This window comes from Megalops cyprinoides, chromosome 13, assembly GCF_013368585.1.
Source record: "Megalops cyprinoides isolate fMegCyp1 chromosome 13, fMegCyp1.pri, whole genome shotgun sequence".
NCBI classification, from domain to species: Eukaryota; Metazoa; Chordata; class Actinopteri; order Elopiformes; family Megalopidae; genus Megalops; species Megalops cyprinoides.
Window position 1 is genome coordinate 13,504,916 of NC_050595.1, and position 25,640 is coordinate 13,530,555.

Genomic DNA, 25,640 nt, shown 5'->3' on the forward strand with positions numbered 1-25,640 from the left:
CTCACAGCTCATGTTTATTTTCAATTTTATAGTCATCTCAAAATGCCAATTGCCCTGAGCTAAAGTACCAACTATGGATGGAGTGATTAGCACCCCCAATTACTAATAACACTGAGTGCAGACATATGCCTGCTACCCTGTGGTGCTTTCTAGCAAAGCAATCTGTATGTAAGCAGGTTAGGTTCAACTGCCTAGTACTAACACCTCAAAGAAGAGTACTAAACTTATTATTTCCTTCCAGTGAAATTTTTTCCTGTTTATTTTCTGTTGTATTCTAGACAAGTCATTTCTGTCTATTAAAAGAACATGTTGCAAATATGTTGTATATAGAGATGCTATTTATAAATAATTGTTCACTATAATTATCATCTGATGATTGAATGAAATAAATAACTCCCCATTTAGTCTTTTTCAAATTCTAGCATGCTGGATGGTGATGTCTGGATCATCTAGAGTTTTGCTGAAATAAATTATATGCAATACAATTTCCAGTAAAGCAATAGCCACAGGTTAAAATAATCATAATGCTGACCACAGAGTGTGAACCACTGAGCTGCTCCTGTTTATTTCTCAAAGAGATCCAATTTCTTAGTTATAAGCCACAAGCAGACATTCACTTTCAATCTCCCCATCAGTATTACTGTAAATTCCCAATTAGGAACACTGAAATTAATATCAGCGTTTATTTGAAAGAAGAAATATATGTAAATGGGAAGCAGGGGAGAAAGCTGGCAAAACAGAAGATCACACACAACAGTGAGAGAGCATTGCCATTGTTTTTTACTCTCTTGGGTGCTGCGTATAAATTGCTATATCTGTATTCTCTGTGGTTAAATTCAATTTAAGAAATAATTTCATCTGCAAAACCCATATGGAACATACTGCTACCTCACAGACAGATCAAGCCAATAACTCCCATGTTTACGTGCAGAAAGCAATCCTTTGAAGTATCTGCAACCTTGGGGAGTACTGCTGAGATATAAATTGTAGCAATAGCATAGAAAAGATGGTAACATTGCTACAGGCTATTTCAAAAGGCTGGCTCTATTCTTTCACCTGGGGGATAAGTTCCATATATTGGAAGAGATTAAATAAATTATAAACAACACCTGCACTTCAAGATCCTTTACCTGCCTTGGTGAGGCTAAATGCAGAATTATGTATTATGTAATTCTGAATCCTATTTTGTTATTAGTTAAAAAATAAGATAGATATGTATATTATTGCTATTACTGCTTATTACATTTTACAGCTTCAGCTGCATCCTGCATCCATATATAGGTTACAGCAAACACTCTCTGCAACTTTCCTAATATCTCAAAATATTTTAAGAACATTTGCATCTTTGTTAATGGCAATCATTAACAGCCATACTAGACATAATTTTGGCATTTTGTGCAAAAGTGCAAAAAAAAACCTTCCACATAAAGCAGTGAATAACACATGCAGAGCAGAACAGTTTTTAATGTGTTATAGGTGTGAGCCTTTACTGGCAAATCAGAATGTAACTGGATGAGACAATGATTAATGTATAATTAAGTATAATGTATACTTATTAATTATAAAGAGCCAATTCAAGCATGTAAATAATACTAAAATTTTCCCTCATATTATTAACTGGGTAAAAGTAGATAAGTAATACAGCGAAAGAAATAATGTGGCAGTCTGCATATGTAAACCAACCCTATGGATTACCATATTTAGACATTTTGTCTAATTCTTTTTATGAAACAATCAATTTACATTGAGCATGGAGGAATGTTATGAAGGCTTCTGTGTGCCAGAGCATTCCACAGATGGATAGGAGGTTGTCTGTGGTCTGACCTAGTTAGACTAGTTATTCAGACTACTAACTAGTAGTAGTAAACTAGCTTGCAGAGTGGGCCTATACTTTCTGATGATTCTGGAACAATTGTATCAGGGTACCCAGAGCACTCTGTGCTTTTCCATTTGAAACTGTATATATACAATGGTCCTGTTTTGATCATCAGTATGAATGGGCAAATTCTTTGTAGCTAAGCCAGCCAGCTACCGTTTCAATTATAGAAAACTGAATCAATATGTTGCTGTCCATTTCAAACACCAGTGTTAAAATGATATGTTATATGACAAAATGAAGACATTCTGTATGTGCGCATTAGCTATCTGTACTGCATTTCCTCCCTGCCTATCTTTGTCATAAGACCACATAGTGAAGAGCTGAAAAAAAGAACAAACTTTAATATGCCTGCAGGACATGGACTAATTCATACAGCACAACACGTTAACTATCACATAAGCAGGAAAGTGATGCTGACCCATTTGACACACAAAAAATAGTGCCACCACTTTTGGGGCAAAAACTTTTGGTATTTCACAAAGCACCGTGACACCAGCTGAAACTGGCCAAGATCTTAACTGGGATCTTATCTTATCCTGATTCACTTAAATCACTTGACAAACTTTATGGGACACACAGAGGACATTAAATGTTTACGATTTTATTGACAATTCTATCAAATGTGATTAACCGTACTATAGTGTGGGGTCAGAATGTGGTCACCTCGGAAAATAAAGAGACCCTCATTTTGAGTGAACTTCCCTCATTTGGGCAAACTCCACTCCAAACGTGTATCTTCCACATATTGTAGCAGCTTAATAGGTCCATTTCTGAATGAATTAACAGTAAAAGAGATGCGAAACTCGCTGTGGAAGCTCCTAAATGAGGTTTTTGTTATACCTGTTAGATTACCCCAGCATTACACACACTCGCACACACATATTACTTACATTGTCTGTACTCTTATTGATTGTGAGCAGATCTGCTCCTTGTGGAGAAAATGTATAAACAGGTCAAGTAATGAACATTCTTTTAAATGGGATCCATTACTGTCAAAATCTACAATCTATTATAATTATATTTGGCATTTCCTTAATTAGTTTGTAATGCTTTGACAAAGTCTGAAATGCACTGTTACACGCAAACCATCTGTTCTGTACTCTGATGGTGCACACAATAGTCTCTTATCCAGGCACCTGTCGGTCAGACACCTGTTGCGTTAATCACAATTTTTGCTGTATTAATTATTACTGTTCTTACAGAAGGTGGAATTAATTAGACAATGTTACAGGGCATGCAAGACAGCTAATCTCCATATTTCTTCCTGTTTCACAATGTCTGCTTAAGCACTGAATGCATTTAATCAGGGTTTTTTATCAGTTTAAAAACAACTGTTTCTGTCAGAGGAATTATTAACATTGTTAATAAATTGTTGGTGTTGATGAGATATGTACAGATGTCATCTGCAAAGTTTTCCACAATTACTGATCTTGCCATATTTATAGACAGTGTGCCAGATGTTGTAGCAGTCTAAGATGGTGTGAACAAAAAATGTTTACTGTGTCATGCTAAAATACCACTTCACCCTGGAAATTCACAACTGTAGCCTAGGCTTTTTACCATCCCAAACTCTCCTGCATTGGGCAAAGCATGAATAACCTGTGCTTTTCATTTTTTACTGACTGTGCTGACATTAAATTTCCACACCTGACTACACAAGGTGTATTTTCTGACTATCCCATGTTTATGCACCATTGAAATCAGGCCTAGCACTGGGAGAGGTGATTATTCATTTCTAAATAAGATGACTTTCTTTGATACTCTGATGAAACCAAAATAAGATATGTATTTTCTCTGCCATACATAATAGTTTTATTGTGGGATTTTGCATTAAAAGAAAAAAAAATATTTTAGCTTATACTGTAGAAACACATTGAGATAAATATTACTACTTATTTTTGTTGCAGGAACATGTTTTCCTTGCTGATGATATCACATGAAAAGATTACAGTCAAACATTGCAATTAATAATTTGCCATGTTTTCAACACATATGGATAATTATTACCTTTTTCCTATCCCAAGTAAACCACTTACAGTGGTGAAGAGTTTTGGAACATTTTGGATTTTTTTATAATTAATGTAGAGGAGCATCTAGGCTTGAAAAAATCAGGAGAATTTTCAGACAACCCCTACACAATGAACTAAACCTAGACATCAATCTAGGACTATATCAGTCCCACCCACAATTATAAAATTTCAACTTATAACTTCCTTTCCATGTCAGCTGTTCACGGCATCCATCCTCCACCCCATCTCCTCCCTTTCTTTTCCATATTGATGATGTCCAGATGAGGGGTTCACAAACCTTGGCCAGTAGCCAAGTACCACTATACTGAATCATATCAATAGTGATCTTTATATTTTAATTTTATGGAACTTCATATTTGCTGAATTGTCAATCAGCTGTTTTTCACAAAAGCACGTTTTTGAACTCCTGGGCTCAAGGTGTCGCTTGGTATTGAAGCAGGTGTGATGCCAGTCATTTGTGCTGCAGTCCATTGAAACGGCTCATAACAATTCATAGTTGGCAACAAAAAGAAACATTATTTTCTATTATTCTGCACAAAACGTGTATGTTTTTATGCTTCTGAATTGTTTATTTTGCATTAGAAATCAGTTAGAATAATTTGACCATTGAAGCAAAAATAGCCTGTGAACAGTCTTGTCAGAGCTGAGTGCAGAGTGCTGTGTGAGGAAATATGTAATTAGTGTCACATCGTGTTAAAAAGTTCATGGTGGGAAAATAATGTCTTGTGTTAGTGCAGGCCTAATTTACTCCTGTGATTCACTTTTTTTTCCCTTTCTCATTTCAGTGCGTTTTCTATTCAGTGCCACAGAGAAATTAGAAAGCCTCCTTTGTCTGCATCCTGGAGTGTGGTGCAATACAAAGCCATACTAAAAGCTTTTCCCCTGCTTTCCCCTATCTGCTGTGAATAATTTCCTCCTGAGGTAATGAATTGTGTGTGTGTGTGTGTGTGTGTGTGTGTGTGTGTGCGCACCTGCATTGTGTGTGTATATATTTACACATACACATATGTGTATGTGTATACCTATGCTTTTTCATCCAGTCTGATTTGGAATCATTAATTGTACTGTTGTAGGCTCATCTCTATCCATACTATGCACATATTATGCAAGACAAATACAATCCTCTGATACCCTTGGACACAGCTGAAGGCTATTTTTTGCACTACAAGTTCCATAGTGCACCACAGGGAAGCAAATGCCAAGTGGAGGATAAGCACATTTCCTCTGATGAAATCTGAGTGACTCGTAGGAACCTGACTGGCCACTAGAAGCTACAACTCTGGCAAGCTGAGCAGATCCTTGCTGATGCCTCTGCCCCCACCAACTGTTCCGCACAATTGCTATGGACTCCCAGTCATTGGTGGCAAACGACATCACCCAAACCCAATCTGGGAATGAGCTGTGGGACACAGGCTGCAAGCACCTTAACCAGCTCAACCACTGTTTGATAGCTTGGAGAATAATGCCTATAAAAGAAGTAAAGACGAAATGACACAATCACAGGAGCTAGGCAGCAAAGCAGGTATATGACAACATGAAAATGTAAGTGCAGAGCATCTATCCAATCTTCTCTTTTAGCATTCATGAAATTTCTCTCTGTCAAAAATTAAATGTTAGTGAGTCAGATGTAAATGTCCCCATCAATGTATGATTAAAGAATTGGAGAACTGCTCTCATTTCAGCAGATATCAATTTATGTGCTACTTAACATCAACAACCGTAGGCTTAGTTTAGAAAAGTCCCTCAGTCTCCCAACTGTCAATTAAGGGTTCAAAGTTTATCCATCAATAAAATAGCACTTGTTAATAACAAAAGAATTGCAGGGACTAGGATTATGCCTCAAAGACTCCAACATGAGAATTATGTGCTGTATGCACCCTCTATGATGTCATATTTTCAAAAAAAGAACTTCAGCAATTTGTATAAACCTTGCAGGATGGATGAACACTCCCCATTGATAGGGTATCCTGTGGTTAGAAGAAAGAAAATGGGGGAAGGGGGGGGGGGGGGTGTCACTGGGGAACAAATTGGGATATGATGTTTTTCAACTGGGGATTTGGTTAATAAATGGGAGGAATTTAAGAGCTCATAAAAGTGAAAAATTGGTCAATTAAATAGCTTCTGCTACATCTTCCAGTGAGGATTGCTAAGGCTGTATGTAGATGCGTGCTGAGATCCAAAAACCACAGCCAAAATCACTAGCTATCATGCTGGCTTACACCATCCTCCCACTTGCGCAATCATATTGCCTTAATTAAAACAAAGTGTGGGAATTACATATTATATAAGAAAAACAACACCTCTCCCAGTGACTGACGTTTGTAATCTGCAATAAATAATTACCTAGTCACTTTCAGCAATTGGGCAGCACCCACCATGACCGCTATTACCTGGATGCTAACTAACATAACAGAATGAGGGAAAAACAAGGTAGCAATCTCAGTGATCAAGCTGGCAACCTCATTTAAAAAAAATTACATATAATTGCTGTCATAACTGCTGTATTGCTATAATTGCTGCTTATTAAGGTATCAACTGGTGTTTCGTAGAAGATTAAGCAGTTTTATGTACAGCAAACTGATTAAGTAATCAACAGGTGTTTTGCAGTGGATTAAATTGTTTTAAATGAAGCAAATACGTCAAAGGACTGATTGTTACTTCTGGTGTGGGTGGAGGCGTGGGAGAAAATCTATGAAAGATTTTTTGTTTATTCTATTACACAGCATATGGACCTAACCCATGCAAATATACCGCCTACCAAGTGTAGGGTTCACTATTAACACCAGGCTATTAGCCAGGTGAGGTACCATCCCTGGCATTCACATGTTGCAATAGGCCATGAGTTTGGACCTTTTGTATTACCACTACAATTAACAAGTATTTGCTAGGGAGAAGATGAGCCATGTTGTGTTGCACAGCAAATATAATTTTTTGATCATCACAAGTACAGAATATAAGTGAATTATTTAAATGGTAGTTAGCTAGCTAGCTCATCAGCAAAGTAAAACCAGTTTTATCTACTTGCATGACAGCTGTCATCACAATCCTCAGCCTGACATCACAGCCTCATTCAGTTGTTTCTGGCAATGTTTCTCTCATTCATTGGCATAACTGTTTTCATTAGGATGGATCAAAGGGTTGGTATATCATACATAATTTAATTGTGATAATGACAGTTTCCTGTTATGATTGGTGGTCTAGGCTTGGCATATTTTGGAGATCACAGCTAGAGAGGAAACAGAGTTAAGATTGATAGGTTATGTTATAACAAGTCCATACCGTAGTTTTTTGTTTGTGTGTTCCAGCTTTTGTTATTCAGATGATGTAGTTAACAAGATTTCATTTTCTGCTCATACAAATATCAATCAGTTTAGGAAGAGGCCTCAAGGTAAAGCACAGACACTGACAGAGGTGAACCCCAGTTAAGAGAATGTAGGTGTACAAGTCTGTTATTTTCACATGTATCCCCCATAAATGCCTTTTTTAAACTGCATATAGAAAGTCATTACTGAATACCGACACTTAGCTGTGAGATATTATTCTTTAAGTTTCTTTTTTTCTGTAATAAGCTGACTCTTTTGTAGCCTCATCAAAGTGCCCCCCAAGTCTTCACATCAAACAAGGTCTTTTTTCCACAAGAGTTGTTTTACACTTTTGAAATAGTCCCTAATTTTGCCAAAACAGCAGCCATTACCTATTCAGGCTCAAGTTGTTTCTGAAATGCTGCTGGTTCCAGAAATACAGGTAAAAGAAGCAATTTGTTGTATTTCATATTTATTGTTAAAAATACATAAATGCAGCTAGTGCTCTGGTTACATTTGAGGCCCAAGGTGAGAGGGAAAAAAGAGAGTAGAAGATGTCTTTCACTCACCGTGGCCTGCTGCTTCTCTGCTCTCTCTGTAGCCTCATCCAGCTGTTTCTGTAGGGCTGCCTGGAGCGACTTCATCTCCTCCCTGCGAGAGGAAAGGTTCAGGAAAAACCCAGTTAGACAGTGTTGACTGGGTTGTTGAGTTGTCTACAGAGGTTTCCCTACTGACGCCATAAGTCACATTTTAAGCTAGCCCATCAGGACAAGAGCCCCTTGTGACTCATTGAAACAGTAACAAGCGAACCGCTCTGACTTTGGGGGGGGGGGGGGGGTGTTGTTCATTTTCAACTGTTTCAATTGTCAATCCCCACCAGGAACAGCATACAGTAAATGAAAAAAAGTGAATTTTCACTTAGTCCCTAAGGTAAATCTAACCAAAGTCCAGAAACTGTTAGAGAGCAAGCTTGCAAACATGAAAGCATCAGAAACTCTTATAGCCTACTTGCAATAACTTAACCAACATAAAACAAAATAAACCGATTCTCAATATGCATGTAGCTGCATCTCTTTTTTCCCCACTCCAACTGAAGTTCAATTGTACAGCAAACCATACGTTGGTTAAGTACAATTGACAAGATAAGGTGATCAAGCAAACCAATATGTGGTATGGTCGTTAGGAATGTTTTCACAGCTGGGATGCTTATCAGACCAAAAAATAAAAAGACCAGTTTTTGGCAACATTTATTTACACAAATTTAGTGCAAGAGAAGGGAACGCTTATAATATCCCTGACAGTCCTTGCCTCCCTTGGTTGGTAGCAAAAATAGTAACTTTTACTTTACACTTTACACTCCCAGTTGCAAAGTAATCTATTGCTATGACATTTCGTGACATTGACTTTATCCTGACCCTTTTCTAAGGCCACTGTAGCTCAGTTTAATGTGAAATCACATATCATTGGGAGCACTACAGTACTGCAACCAGGGCTAGGGCAAGTCTTTTATTTAAAGTTGGCTAAAATACAGGAATCATTTCCATCTGGCAGCGAATAGAAATAGTTTAAGCCTTGAATGCAAGGCAATGAAGTGTAACAGCACCGCAATTATAGATTAATTTGATCTATTGGAAATAGGAATGGGCATGGGATATCTGATACTCTCAACCTTATGCTTTTTTCCATGGTCTTATTTTCTTCCTAGGGTTTAGTAGTTACCACTTACCCGATTTACTATATTTTCCTTTCCTAACCTATTTTTCTGTTACTGTAATATTTTGATTATATCACTATTACTGCAGTGGATTGTTTAGTTTTCATATGTTGGACTTTTTATGTTACAAAGCATTTATATTTTGTGTGACCTTGTCTGAAATGATGGCACAGTTTGTGATCCTGAGGAATGAATGTATCTCCTAAGCAATAACACAAGCAGTTATTTCAACATTGCCCCTCAGTTTACATAAAAGGTAGTGAGTAGTGACAGAACACTTCAGAACTGTATTCACACCCAGAAGTCACTTTAAGCTGGACGCCAAGAAAATAAAAATCCTTGTCTTTGAGGATCCGCGGTTTGCTCATTTATTTATTTATTTTTTAAGTCCACTGAAAAGTATGTCAGTTCCTCCTTAATTAATCTTCCTCTTTCCCTACTGCTTAGAACTGTGGCAGTAAATAATCCCGTCCCCACTTCCCCTCTACCTGAGCTGAGAAGTGTAATGCCTGTCTGTTAGCCCTCAAGGTTCTTGATAGTGTGGATTTATGTGGGATTTATTTTGAAGGACATGTCACATGACCATCTTAGCAGAATAAATATGACTAAATCCAGCATGCCTTTCTTTTCTAAGTGAACTCTACAATGGGTTGACTCTGTATCAGCCAAGAAGAGCACTGTCAGGGAACACACAACAGAAAATGACAGACCCTCCAGCTGTCACAAGACCTGGGAATGGTGGCAGCTCTAGACATACAGCAGGAGACACTGACTGTAAAGGCAAATCTTTAATCAAACAGAACACATTGTAAGTTGGCTCTTTTGGATGTCTATGCTCATTGATATTTATGAGCATAATTGATCTTTTAGTTACCAGACACCTTTCCTCTGGAACATTCTGCCAAGGTCGCTCAAGGACAGTAAACACAGAAAACTAAAATAATATTAGCGGTTTGTGACTGAGCCACAATGAATGTGCATATGAACAGTACAACATACAGTAAATAAACTTGCAATTACACTTAATAATTACACATTAATGTAAAAGGTTCTCTTACTGATTTAATAATGTATTTTGTACACATGTTTAATGAGCCTTTATTTGGTCAGGGCATAAGTATTTGGAACATATCCTTTTGTTTGGTGCATAACCTCATTAGTTGGAATCTTGTGGAATTAGGAATTTACACAGTATAACAGCACACAAGAGTACACCTTTTTTCAGTGAGACCTTTTGCAGTAAGGATTTGTTTTACTTATTTCTCAATGTGATTTTTTTCAAGCCATTAAAGTTACCACACTCAGGTTATATTGAAAATCTGTCTGATGGAAATTATTTAATTTGTCTTGGGTTGTTCGGTGAAGATGGAGCCATCTTATGTTCCAGTCTGTTAGGAGAATTTTTATTTTCTTTTATAACTGATGTATGTCTATAATTTATGTGACTCATGTTGCTTTATAGCAATTCTTTCTGTGTGCCATTTGTGAGGTGTACAACTGTAGCTAGCTAACTAGGACACTGGTATGGCCGCATCCTAGTACTGTTAATATGCTGTTAGTATATTAGTACTGTAATATACTGTTAATATTTTATTCTGTGTCAAATTCAATCACATTTAGCACATGAAAACTCTGAATTTGTCAGTGCTCCCGCCCCCTAGCCATTGTGTTTTGTTTTTCCCTGTCCATGTGCTTTTGTTTTCCTTGTGCTCTAGCCCTGCCCCACTCTCCGCCCTGTCTCTGCCCACCCAATCATCCCCTCCTGCCTGCTTACACACCTGCTTCCCATCTCCTCATCAGCCCAGCCCTATATCTACCCTGCTTGTCTCTGTCTTGTTGCCAGTTCGTTGCAGTGTGTTTTTGCCTGTCTCGTTCCCGCCGTGTTTTCTGCCTGATCGCTGTTCCCTGAATTGACCCTGCCTGCTCTTCGACCTTGCTCCTGCCTGCTGTCCTGCCTTGTTCACCTGATCGTCCTGACTACCTGGTTTGACCCTGCCTGTCCCCGGCTTTGATTCCTGACTGTGTTTGGACTGCCTTCCTGATATTTTGACCCTGCCTGTTTTGGACTGCCCGCTTGTTCTACGATTCTGTTTATAAACGCCTGGATTCTGGAGTTCTCGTGGTCCGCGCCTGAGCCCTGACAGAATTAGCTAATTGAAAGTTTCACATTTGTTGGGTATGGGACAGAATTATAAATAAAGGTTAGCTCCCCTGTCATAAGCAATGCCACTAGGTCTGTCATAACCATCAGGAATCATCTCCACACCTTTTCATTCACAAAACTGCTTATATATTCAAGTTTAATGCTAGCAACAAAAGATATGAGATTATTAGCTTATGTGTGCTTGGACCCCGGAACTGCTGCTTGCAGCTATATTTATTATTCCAAGCACCGAAGGTGCTGGAACCCTATTGTTTTTACTTGGATTATTAGGGGTCCAATTATTTACCTCTGAATGACAATTTTAATTCACAGTGATTTTCAGTCAGGTAGTCATGACTCTAGCTACTTTCAAGTAAGTGACAGCTTAACACTTACACTAACACTTACTAAAATTTATGTAAGTACATAATGTAACCCAACATCCCAACATTTACATAGTTATTTCCTTTAATCCACTAAAAATATTATATATATATATATATATATATATATATAAGTATTTCAATGACTGCATCTATTTTTGCAGCTGTGATCACAATTTGTTCATTGTCACGGTCACAGTTGTATATAATCTGGGTCAAAATTATGGAGAAATGGCTAGATATTTGCTGTTGAATTTCACCAGACTGAATGCAAAACTGATACAAATTCCAAATATAGTGTGACAATTGTCATGCTATAATATATATCTTTGCACATTACTGTATATGTCACAGTGTGGTGCTAATCACTATGTGCAAAACAGACAGACTGGGAGAAGACTGTAAAACTGTACCCTGGAGACAGAGAATTGTATGTTTTTACATCTCTACTGTGCTGAAGTCCCCAATCACACATACTGGGTATTCAAAGCAAAGCTTTTGGGGCAGGAGAGGATTGCCTTGCCTTTGCGTCAGTGTTCTCTATTTGAGTGCCTGCAATGGGACCCATCAGGCTGCTGAAAAAAATAGACATTTTGCAGCCAGGTAACAGCAGAGTGGCTTTTAAAGAGCTTCTATCCCTCAGCACAAACGAAAAGACTCCAAAAGAAATGAAAGGAGGGCTGAACTAAACAGATTTACCTTTGCTTCTGGCTCAGTTCCAGGATTCTCTGGACATCCTTCTTTGGTACCATCTCACCATTTTTCAGAGACTAGAAGAGAGAGGGAGAGTGTTTTCATCCTCAAGAGAGCTTGTGGCACTTCAGCCAAAGTGCAAGCTGTATTATTGGACACTCACTAGTCATGCACAGAAATATAAAAAGGTGCATCAAAGTGTTCAGTGACACTTGAACTGAACTCAAAATAAAGTATAGAGCCAATATTGTCTATTTTTAAGAAGGGCCACTACATGTTTTTACCACTATTTTTTACCATTATTTATATATATATATATACACACACAAACTTTATTAGGTACACCTGTACACCTGCTCGTTGATGCAAATGTCTGTCAATCATCTGGCAGCAAATCAATGCATAAAATCAGACATAGTCAAGAGGTTCAGTTTCGGTTCAGACCAAACATCAGAATGGGTAGGAAGTCTGATTTAAGTCACTTTGACCATGGGATAATTGTTGGAATTAAACCTGCACTTGCCCATCAGTTGAATAATATTTGTCAGCTTGGTTTAAAAAAAAAAAAAAAAAAAAAACAATGTCCAATGAAAAGGTGTGGTGTTCTTAATTTTATATGGATGGTCATTAAGACCTTCTCCCTATCTCTTAACATAAATATGTAATATCCCTCAAATATCTTGCTTATGTTTCATAGAATTAGTGCCGTGCAGAACTGTGTAGTGTTTTCAGAATTATACTTACTATATTACCCCTCCTTCAAGTTAAAGTAACATTAAATTATTTCCTAAAGATCAATGCAAGTGAATGGCTACTTTTCCCATTGCTTAAGAATAAATAGACTTTCCTGCAATTAGACACAACAGCCAACATTATAGACATTCCTGGTCGAAAATTTGTTCAAAGGTAGAAGTAGTAGTCTCGAGGTAGAAGTAATTTGCACAGTAAAACATCTCCTGCTGGAGTAACTATAACTTCTGTGTCTGGATAGGGTAGACATTTTATGTTATGTGAGCAATATCTTTGAGGCATAAAAGAAAATATATAATTGCTTGCTAATTGCAATCCAGAAAACATGACAGTAGAAAATCCTGCTCTCACTCTCCATAAACATATATGTTATCCCTTAACTACACATCCACTGGAAGCTTTTTATATAGTATATAGTATATGGCTTGTCCATGAAAATCTGTGTGTAAAACAGGTATCATCCAATCAGTGAATGTAAATATTCTTCTGTAACAAATTAAGTTCACCCATGTGATTTCTAAAAGATTATTATAATTCTTTATACCGGAGGCTGTCACAGGCCAACACTACCGTCAGACATAATTCTGTGTGCAGTGCATTATATACAAGACCCTGCAACAACAACCTTTTTCTTTTTCCTCTCGGATGATGACTCCTTGGTGATGCCAGTTACCCTTATTACTCTTGGTTATTTATATGAACATATTGGCCTTGTCAACCTGTGTGACCAATGAGTGTTTTTTTCTTTGTTTGTTTGTTTTCCAAAATTTTAACATCCAATTCAGTGAACTGTGACTGTGGCGAGTGATTTGCACTCTACCTTCAGTGGAATGAAGCCGTTTTCTGCCACAGCTGCCGGCCAATGACTTTGTCAGCCAATGACACAGCCTACCCTGTGACTTGCAAAACCTTGGGCTGTAGGGCTCAGCTTGTGCTCAAAACAAGTGTCTTAACCAACTCAACCAATTACCTTTTACCTGATTACTGTTATTGAGATCATGCAATCCAAATAGTTCATTTCAATGTCTAGCTAACAAGATAGCTAGCTACAGAATCTCACTAACTTCCATTGGAATAATAAGCTAGCTAGCAAGATCATGCCATCCAGATATTAAGTTCATTCAACTGGCACTGGCAAGCTAGCTAACTGTTCATTCAACTGGCACTGGCAAGCTAGCTAACTGTTGTTCCAGTTTCCTACTGTCGCAATGCAAAAGTGAACATTTCTGAAAAAAAAGAGCAACACATAGTATAGAACATAAATGTTCATTTCACCCATTAATTTGTCACTCAACTTAAATGAGTGCACTGTACTAGCGCACCGTTTAATTCCTATAGTGGTACCTACATGTATAGCCCAGACTGGCATCACATTTTTTCGTAGCCCCTCTAGTTCTAACCTGTAATGATAACTTACCGTATTTCTTTTTCTAAGCTCAATTTCTAAGCCCAATTTTCTTTATTTGGACCCTCATAACAATGAGGGCCCAAACAAGGCAACAGTTAAAAATGGTCACAATCATCTCCACAGCCAATGCTCTCAAGTCTTTGAGGTCAGCTGAGGGAAGTGTCATTTTGATCACTCATTCCAATGTGTGGGCCAACTCAAACTCTGGCAAATAAATCACTCTCAAAAAGCTAATCTGTTTAATACACAGCTGATTGCCTCACCCCCAAAGGTTAATGTCTACTATTATTTCACAACAGATCTGTTCCCCAGTGTCACTTCTCTGGGCCAGGGAGGCACAAGATCCTGGCAAGAAGCCCAGGGGACATTGTCACCCAAGACAAAAGAGATCAAGGCTCATTTGCAACTACCCGTCCGCCACAATGTTGTCAGCCCTCATTTTGGCCAGCTGTCCACAGGAAACATGGCCTGAACAAGTTCCCAAATGACCACTGGTCTGATTTATTACAGGAGGGCTCCAACAGAGACACTGCAGGGCATCTGACATGGGGTAATACTGCAAAAGCAGAATATCTGGAGAGAGAGGCCCACAGCTAAACTAACTGTAATTAACTGTATGAAACATTAACTCTATGAGAAAATATTTTAAAAACACTATTTTTTGTAAATTTGTGTATTAAAATAAAAATCAATCCTACCAGTTTTTGGGTTGTTCTTTAACTTTCATCCTGTCTTGGACCATTTAACCCATTCATATCAAGTTTTTTCTTTCCTGCTATCTGTCTACAGTGCCCGGCAGGCATAGAGCTGTAGTTTAACTGTATAGTTTTCTTTCTATTTAAAAATGTGTTCTTTGGTTTGTGCAAACCTTACATCATAAAGTGATAAAATCATTTCAAATTACTCTGTTTTATCAATTTATGAAACAATGCTTTTTTGGTTTTCATTCCTACTACTGCAGGAAGCTGACAAACAACTCACACATTTAAAAATTTAATTGAATTCTAATCCCTAATATTGTGTAAATGTCGCTGAAAAAGTAATAGTGGATTATATGTGTTAGAAAGAGTTTAAAGGGGACTGAATACTCTATGTTGGTATTGTGGTTGAACATGCATTCCATTATGTGTGCATTAGTGACACTGCCGTTAACAACCAATGAAGCCATTTTCTTCTTAACCTGTATTAGCTAATTGTTTCTCTATATCAATGTGGGTTATATTCATAAGCATATATCCAATACCTATTTCAAATGGCACGCTTGAATTTCAGCTGAGGTTTCCAAAGGCTAAAGGTTAAAGAAATGTAGATGAAAAAGTAATTTATGAATGCCATTTTCCAAAAAGGACTTTCTATTACATTTTCTGTTGCAGTGGCAGCCACTACATTGTTAAAAATCATTTTTCTTCATCTAAATTTCATGACTGAGGAAAAATTGTCTTTTGAGATGAAATTCAATCATTGCATAAGAGACAAAAAAGAACAGAATCAAACAACATTACAAAATTTGTACATCAATCTGTATATGACCTTCAAAGGTTTCTCTGAGACAATTGTTTATGTGCAATGAAAAAGAATCTACACAGCCTCATAGGACAAGAATTTTGTGCACTGGAACATTTTGTCCAAAAGTACAGATGTTATATTTTCCTCCTAATTATGATGAATAACAAAAATACAGTATCAACATAGGTCTGAGAGCAGAGGACAAACTTTATCATAAAAAAAATTATAAAAAATACAAAGCGAGTTCTTCACACAAATTAAAGATAGAGAATATATTATTGGTCAATGAGTTGTTGTTTCATAAAACAACAACCTTTTCTGTTGGTTATTACTACTAGTAACATTTTAGTGACATTTTTCTGAATACTGTATTGAAGTCAGAATTGACACTGAACAAAACAAGTCCAGGTAGAAAGTTTAGACAATGGACTTTGAATCTGTTTTTGCTTTGAAAGTTTTGTGGTCTGGGGAACGAAGAGATAATATTTTAATTGAAATTAAAATACCTTTTCCCAGGCTAAAATAAGCAATAAGCAACCTAATGTTGGCTTGCTAGTGATTGACAGTGGCCAGTATAAGCAAGTGTGTTTTGACATGGAGATTTAATTTCATTCAATTGTGCAAAATGGTGAATGTCCCTTTCTGATGTTTTGCAAGTGCAAATGTAAAGACTGAAAGAGTTTTATTCAAAATGCATGTACTGTCAAAAGCGCTAGAATACAATGGATGGATTCTGATTTTGAACCAACCTTTGAATAAGCAGGATAAATAGAATAATAAAAATGCCTTAAAGATGGGAATGACTTATAAGTTGCTTGATGCAAGTTAAAAATCAGAGTTAAATATCTATGATGATTTGATGCATACAGTGAGAATACCAACAAAAATGTAAAATTACATAACTTGAAAGCTGGGACAACTGTTCAACAGTAAGATTTTACATGCAGCAAAACTGTTAAAAATTGACCCAAGACATATGCCATGATAAATTAAATTTAAAATATCAAACACATACTGGCGCATGAGCCAAAATGCACAATGAGAGAATGAATGACTAATATATGTTTGCATGTGTACCCACTGCCAGCCAAGCCTCTGCCCAGACATAGATTTGGCATATTAAATTTGGCATTCAGAATCATTGCACAGTTCAGTATTGTTTTCCCAAAATATTTATAGAGACCCAAGCACATGGCTGCTTCCAAGCTCTAAGCCGGGAGTATGAAGTGGCCAATCTATTGCAATTTATGTTTCATGTTTGGGACAGTTCTGTGAAAGCAAGTCAAAATGCCTGTTTGTTTCTCGTTGAACAAAAAAAAACACATAAGTAAAAATAATGTCTAGATATAGTGTGCATAATTTTTTTGGAAATGTTTGCCCGTCAGACCAAGTTTTCTAGCCATAAAGATAGTATTTCCTAAACTCTCATGTGGAAAATAACACATAAATGACGAAACAGATGATCCCCTCCCTCAACCAGCACTCTACCATAATGTGAAAGACCAAATTATGTGAAAGAGGATGTGACATATAAAATGTCTATGATCTTTTGGAAAAGAAATACAGATGAATAACAAAAAAATATATATCTGTCCCTCAGGTGTATACGTCCCCTCCCACAACCCTCCCTAGGATGGACCGTGAAACCCCAGACCTGAAGGTTGCCTTTCATGCTGTCCAGCTCCTTTGATGTTTTGGATAGTTGACGCAGGATTCCGGCCCTCTCCGTGAACACCTCCTTCAGCTTCTGCTCCAGTCCCTCATAGCTCTGTCTAAGTCACAGAAACAGAGAAGATAGATATTCATCCATTCATGTACGCTGCCACCTGAACAAATCAATCTGTATCCATGGCTATATCTGGCAAAGCTAAAATTGTTGACTGGAGAGTGATTTCATGTGTTATATGATAACAAGCTGGGATAAAGGAGGGATAATTATGGCTCAATGATATAGAGATCAAAACCGATTGTTATACCTACCCGTTACTGTTTCTGAATCCTGTCATTCTTAATGTAAATGAATTACTGCCAATTTCGGGAGAACTTTACTGCACTGCACCAACTGCTGTACATTTAGCATTAAAACATTGTTTGCATTCTCACAATTGATTAGAGATCCATTATCTTTCTGGATAAACCGAGCAGTTACCTCAACAAAAATGCATCTTTACTGGTAGTATGAAAGAGTTAAACTCAAGATAAACACATAAAGTTTGAGCAAAATAAGGGGTCTTTACACGCTAGCTTTTGATCAGGATAAAATACACTGGTGATATGTGATCTTGAATAAAGATGGTTTTGTGGACACATTATTGCTGCATATAAATTGTTTTTTTTTTTTTTTTTCTGGGATATTTTGCACAACACTGTAATTCTTGCTGTGTAATAGCTATACAGAGGTGACCAATATATTTACATTAGAGGCCATGTCATGAAGGAGCAACTGCATGCACTAACAAACTTAGCTACATGATATATAATTCAATCAGAATGTTAAAAAAAATATTGAAATATCATTATTGGAAAAATAGTTGATTACGTAGAATGTTTTCATTTCTCCCATTCACATGAAAAAGTAAAATGACATTTTTCCGCTTGTACTTGAAACAAGTTATTCATATTTTTTTCTATATAGTTGTAAAAGTTTATATTTTTTACTTGGTTTATGTGCCAGCAAATATAACTTTATACAATAAAATTCAGTATTTGTGAACAGTATGAGCAATATGACCATGCAAAAACATAATATAATAGATTATCAGTGTGCTTTAATTACAGATGTTCTATTTTAGGTAGAAAATAATTTTTAAAATAATATTATTGCAATTCATGTTCCATCTGTGCTCTCATAAAAAGGTTCTTTGATCCTTTAACCTGATGGTAATGGTTATAGTGGTTAAACAAAGGGTTTGCCGTCATCTAGGACTGTTGAACAAAGGGTAGGGTATGTCATCATCTACGATTCCCTTGTCATGCCCTACTTTGTTATTCTTTCCAGATATGTATGGTTTTCCAAAATGCGCAAGGACCTGAGGTTTCAGAGAGACATAACACGTCTTCACAAGAAACAGCTAATTATAACATCAGTGCATATTTCTTCCTTTCTCCTGTCAGTGGAGATTGAGGTGTAGGATGGACAATCACTGGTGCCATTTACCAGAACCAGATTGAATAATGGTGCTTTTCCACCAAGCAGTACAGTACAGTTTGGTGCAGTACGGTGCGCAATTATTTGTGTTTCCATCACCAAAAGTTGCGAACCGTACTAAAATAAGCGTACCGTATCGTACTGGTTTTTGGTACCCTTCTGTTGGGGTACCAAGCACGGTGGTACGGTTTGTAAAGGATGGAGCCACACCCACTGCCATCCATTGATTGGTCGACAGAGAGTCGTCACTTCCGTGTGACAACGTGAATACAAACTGGGACTGTCAACGTTAACGCATTAACGCTTGTTCGCAATTAATCTGGAAACTTTAATGCGTTAATGTTTAAACGCAAATTAATCATATTATCAAGTTTGACCACAACTCCCTTCCGTAATTCCAGCGCGGATATTTACCTGGCTAAATTACTGAAAGGCGTGGCAAACGCAGATGTATGGAAAAAGTGGAATCAAAACAAATTGATCTTAACTAAATAACTTATGCCTCCAAGAAAATTGTTAACAAAAATAAGATGAATAAATGCTTCTTGCCTTTTTCCATGCCAGCAACAAATCTCTTTGAGGAATTCCAGCAGATAAGTGTCTAAGAGATATCATGGCCAAATTAGTATTCACATAATGCCATTGTGTGATAAATCATTTTTCACCATAAATTTCTGTCTTTTACTTAATATCCAGGACATTTATGGAACACAGACTTTGACAAATGCTTACAAAACTGTTTTTTAAGCATTTGTCACTGAGTAGAGCAGGTAGCATATAACCTTAAAAACAGGTTAAATGCTCATAAAAGCATATTAACTGGCAAACAATGGTGATGGCAAGTGGATATAGATTGGAAATTTCTTCTAAGAGTCAAAATTATTTGGAATAGAAAGGACTATGCTACCAGTGACTTGAATAATGTTATACTATGCAGTTTATTGCTTTTAGTCTGCTTCCAATGTGTAACTGTCCTCGGCTTCAAGCAGCTATCAATCAATTACCAGTTTTTCCTGGGTGCATTTGTTACAACTAGAGCTGTATGTTGGTGTATGACAAAGACTATAAAGAGACCAGACAAAGACCATGTCTTTCACATAACGCAAAACAGATTCTGACATGCAATGAATGTTGACATTTAATATCTCTATTTTTATATTGTAGAGTCCTTTTGGGGTGACTGATGAGGGGCACTATTTATTTCATGCAAAAACATCACATTATTAGCATTATTTTGGGACAGCAAGAATGTGGAAAGAGTTCTTCTTGTTCTACTTTATACCTTTTTTTTTAGCACTTGACTGGAGTGAGCAGGACAGGGTAAGACCATTACTTTTGGGGTGTGGATTCTTTCAAACTGAAGATATACTCTGACAAAGATATATGTCCGGCCCATTCCATGATGAATTGTTGAGGAAAGGTTTCATATTTCCAAAAATGAATGTCAAAATAATTAATTAATTCAGGTTTTCTCAGTTATAATGTAGTTCAGTTTTTACTTTTAACTCTCTTATGCATTTTATTTTTTATGTTTATTTTAATGCATTTCAAATATTAAGTAGTTTACATATCACTGCTATAACACAAAACAGGATGGACTCAAGTCTTAGTTCTACAAACATGAGATGTGTAAAAATGCACCTTGGCACTGGGGAAAAGGCTCTCTTGAAAGTAAATTGGCAGGCTTCCTGATTGGCCAATATGCAGGCACACCCTTTACTAATTGAAGAGGTAATCCCAGACCATTTATGCTTCATACCACCTGCATTCATGCCACTTAAGCAGCAATCTTGATTTTGATGAGCCCTTTTAATATTAGTGCCAGGGGTTTGTGTTTGCAGTTGATAGCTGCTTCATTGCTACTTAAACAGGGCCCAAGAGGTGAACATGATCAGTTTCAACTGACGTTTGTACAGCATCTGAGCCATAAAAGACACAGTGGAATTAGATTATGTGACTTGCTGTTGGGAGGGAAAAAAACACAGCCCAGATGCATCCAACAAACAGTTTTGCAACTGTTGTTACTTTTGTGACAGTACAGTGTAACGCAGCCAAAATGTATTACCAATCTACAACCAAGCTCTTGCAATAGGATGTGTCCGCTGTTTTATGTGAACATGGTTCTCAGTCAGATTCAATTTAATCTGAAGTTACAAGGAGATGCAGGCTTACTACAAATGTCCTGCAGTGCATCACACAAAAGTACATCTCAGACATCATATTAGTCTGAGCTCCCTTGAAAGCAAGCCATAAACATAAATCAATGATAGTATGTGATATCACTTGGGAAATAAATGTTGTATGATACAATACATGCCCCACATATGAGCTGACATGCTTTTTGCTAAATTTATCAAGCACATATAAGAAAAGCTCTCCAGAGTCAGTGTCTTATTAATTCATTACTCAAAGGAACTGATTCATCCACAGCAGTGAACAAATAAGCCTCATAATTTCAGAGCTGTGCCAGCACCGAAAAAGTTCACAGTACATTACAAACCTCACAGAAGCAATTCCTTGCTCATATTTAAATAGTCTGCTGCTAAATCCAAATGAAATGAAATGTATACTTAGTGAGCTGCACAATCAAGAACAAATTGGTCATTACTGCCAAAAAATAACAAATATGTCATTACATTGTGACCTGTACTAACCCCGGTGTTGTTATGGCCATTCTGAGAGGGAGACGAGCTTGTGACGGTAATAATTTATCTGACAAACACCCTCCCAATCATTCTTTACCAGCATTTATTTGCCAGAGGTCCCACATATTCCTCAAAAGGACACCACCCATTTCCTCATTATTATTTCCTGTCTCTGGACAGAGCAAAGGGCCTAGAAAGAAATAAGGGCTTAAAACTAGGAGACCACTGACAGACAATACTTCCTTTTTATTATGGATGTCTCTCATAGCATCCTGTTATGTCTGTGCCACTCCTGTGGAAAACACTGGCTCTGACCTCAGCCCCCCTGTTTTTACATTACAGCATGTACTAGAGTATTGCTGAGCTAGGGCTGGTGAAAATGACTAAAAAAAGATTAAGCTATAACGCTTTACTCCACACAGAGTCAATGTGTAGAAAGGCACTTTGGGTTCATATATTTATTTTACTGGCTTTACCCTAAACAAACAACATGAGAATTTATATTTTCAATGGGGCTATTAGCACTGCTGTAAAATTAAACCATTAAGAGACATATAAAAAAAAAAAAAAAAAACATACAACACCAGGTTTAATCAGATTTTGTGTATCCTTCCCTGTATAAAAGATAAATAACCTGACTGACACCAGCATTCAGTGTTTTGTCACCTGCTGTAGTGCTTGTTGTAATGCAACCAGAAAGCAATCACATGGTCTGCCAAAGCAAAGTGCAGGGTCTGCCAAATTTGGCTACAGCTTGTGTTAGCCCAGGTCCAGCGGTACAGTGTAAGGGGTAATAGAATGACCATAGTAGATGTGAATAAATACAGTTTTAATATGGAGACATCTTGAGACTTGTATAGAAATTCATACATTCCTTCGAGCATGACAACTGAACACCTGCAACTGAACGAGTACATCATGTTTAGGGGCTCTGGTCGACTACAAATGATCAGGACTGAAGAGGCTATTGTGTTGCTGGTGGTGTTTCTGACATGAATTAGAATCTATTTTTACAGCTCTGAAAATCATTAGGACCAGACAAAATGGTTATGAACTGTCAATGTGGTTTCAGTAATGGCTGATAAATCTTATAAATGCAGGTGAAGCGGAGGGTTGGATGGTAATTTTTCAATTTGTAGAGGCAAACTGAGACACTAGCCATATAATTGTTTGTTCTTTTTGTGGACTCCTTTAATCTGGTCTCTGTGTGCTATTTAAATGTCATCTGTTATGACCACAGATATTTTATATAATAACCTTTCCATCAGAGTATAGGATGTTGTTTGGAGCTCTGACAAAACTGAGGTCATTTGTAGTGTAGTGTTGTTGTGTACAAGCTTTTATATCCAAGCAAGAGGTTTTCTGTACTTGAAACATTTGACAAATGTATCATTTTTAATGCAGTAATTCAGTGTATGCAATTATAAGTCTCACACAGAATCTGGTAAACTTTGAATGACCCATGAATTCAACATGAAAACTCTTAATACTTAAAGCAGATGGTTATTTGTAAGAGGGCAAAAAAAGGGCTAGCGTTATTCATGTTGGATTTGTGTTCAGCTTGTGAGTTTCAATGTTGATTCATCAATTTTTAAGTTGCTCTGTGCTTGGCCCTATGTAATGAATTAGTGGCTTTAGTGAACAATTTAATGAACGTAACAATGGATAGTTGATTTTTCAGTTCCTACAACATGACAATATTTTTTTAAATAACTTGAAGAAAGCCTAACCTGACCTAACCTAAGTCTCTAACCTGAATCAATTCAGTCCTCAAAATTACGAGGATATTGGTATTTCATCAACTTTCAGTTGAATTGGAAAGTGACCCCTTTGCCTTTGCTTCTTTCTATCTCCTAAAGACAAGCTTGACCAATGCAGCAATTTGTAGCCCTTCTGTTTATTCCTACCTCTAGGTATAAATGTGACAACTTAAGGTACAGTCCAGCCAGTAGCAAACTACCACAATTAACACGAGTGCTAAAGTAACTAATTAGAGAGGTTTTTGTCTGGGTTGTTGAAATACTTCAACACTAAGGTGCCTTAGGTTTCAAGCTGATGCTCACTGACCTAAATGTAAGTATGTATTACCACTACTTCTATTCAGCCTGCTAGCTATGCAAAACATTTTACTGCAGTATATCCAGCTACATAGCTATCTAGCCAGCTGATGTTTGATTGATGATCATGAATGCAATCAAACTATTTTTAAAATACTTTATTTGATTCTCTCACCTGACCTGCACTTTGTCATCAGCCAGTGAGTCACCTGGGGATCAGAGAATGAATCAGACTGAAAGACTATTGATTAAATGAACTAAACAAAAAGCAGTCATCCACTGAACAAACTATATATTATACATAGTGGAAAAAAAACTGAATTAACCAGTGTACAGGTTTTTGTACTGAAACAAAAAAAAAAAAAAATACTGAACTGCCCAGCAATAATTTGTGAGCAAGGCTAGCTGTAGGATTGACTACTATTTGCTCATATACATTCTGTTTATAAATAATTATAAATATCGGCCGTGTCTGGCCAAGCATTGAAACCTGGTCATGCAGCACTTCTAATATTGTTGACTCCTTATGGTTTTTTGCTTGTGTTGTACTCTACCTCACTTGTAAGTCACTTTGAATAAAAGCATCTGCCAAAATGAATAAATGTAATGTAATGTAAATGAGGCAAACCTACAACCACATTTAAGCGCAATGTGACCTAACTCCTGCAAGCCTTGTACATCTCACCAAATTAGAATCAACTGAGCTCAAAGATAGTGAATGATACCTTATAGATATTATAAAATTTGAGTTTTCAGATCAGTGTTCTTGGTTGGATGTCCACAGCCCTGCAGAGGTATATAGTGCAATTGGTCAGAATTATTGGGGCCAGACAGGGAGCTGGCAGCTGGTCTACACTGCAAAGGCTGGTCTACAAAAAGTTTCAGTGCTAATGGTAATAGTGTCCATGCAAACAAATTTTTCAGTTTGTTGATATTTATTTATCTGACAAAGTTAATTAATTACAAAGCTTGATGACACTTGCGCAGGCGTTTGCCATTGTGTCCTTCAAGACTTTTATTAACAGATTTCAACTAACACCTAAGAACAACTTATTAATATCTATGAAAAATATGGCAATAATGTCAAGCAATTCAAGCACAAATAAAACATTTGGAAATTGGGTAGAATATCATCAGAACACACTGTAAAAGGTAGATAATTTTTAAGAATAATTTATCCCCTAAAATGCCCTTACAAATTCGATATCTAGATTTAGAGTTTACAGAGCAGCGTATATACCATTTAATTTTCATTATCAGAAGAGTTTCATACATTTTCTGTCGACAAACAACTTAGTCAAATAATTTGTAATTTAATTGTATGACATTTTTAGAATGTATTCATTTCAATAATTTATAAAATGGTAATTATTTAGCATATTAAATGAATAATGTATTTTTCCACAAGGCAGCTGACACCATTTTCCACCATGCATATAATCTTATTAATTCCACTCTATTAACCCAGAAAATGCAATGCGAGCACATTTAACTCTATACATTTGACTCCATCTTACACTCTGTGAGACTAAATAAAATAATAATAAAACTTTACAGAAAACTGACAAATTTTCAGTCTTTAATCTTAAAATAAAATTGACATTTTGTTTCTGAGGGGAAAACCTCAAACTGGTAAAGCCCTGGGAGCAGAAATGTGTCATATGTCTATCAGTGAATTTGCTGTCTTCCCCTGCTGCCATGTAAATTTTCGTTCCTTGTCGATGGAGATGTTTCATGCTCTGTCACACTCCAAACCACTGCCACAGCTGTGTCAGGGAAGGTACCCTCTATTCAGTGACACTGTCTGAGCTGTCTAGACTTCTCTACATAAAAGTTTACTGCCTCTTTAGTACAGAAAAGTGTCTGGAGGGAATGGTTTTTGCAAGCTAATACACTATCATGGATATGCTTGTCTGAGACCTTCCGCTGTTGTCCCTTCATCAATATTATCTGGATGCAGACACAATTTACACAGAACATCT

At 36.9% G+C, this 25,640-nt stretch overlaps 1 protein-coding gene across 2 annotated transcripts in view; it reads right to left on the minus strand.

The window, feature by feature from the left end:
- The window catches only part of LOC118787916 (leucine zipper protein 2-like), a 126,881-nt gene that overhangs the window by 40,000 nt on the left and 61,241 nt on the right, over window positions 1-25,640 (minus strand). For both annotated transcript variants that reach the window (XM_036543683.1, XM_036543682.1), the window contains exons 2-4: window positions 17,463-17,580; window positions 12,151-12,221; window positions 7,781-7,862 (exon numbers count right to left, since the gene is read on the minus strand). In XM_036543683.1, the coding sequence (XP_036399576.1) occupies window positions 7,781-7,862; window positions 12,151-12,221; window positions 17,463-17,580 (271 nt within the window). The remainder of the gene's footprint in view (window positions 1-7,780; window positions 7,863-12,150; window positions 12,222-17,462; window positions 17,581-25,640) is intronic.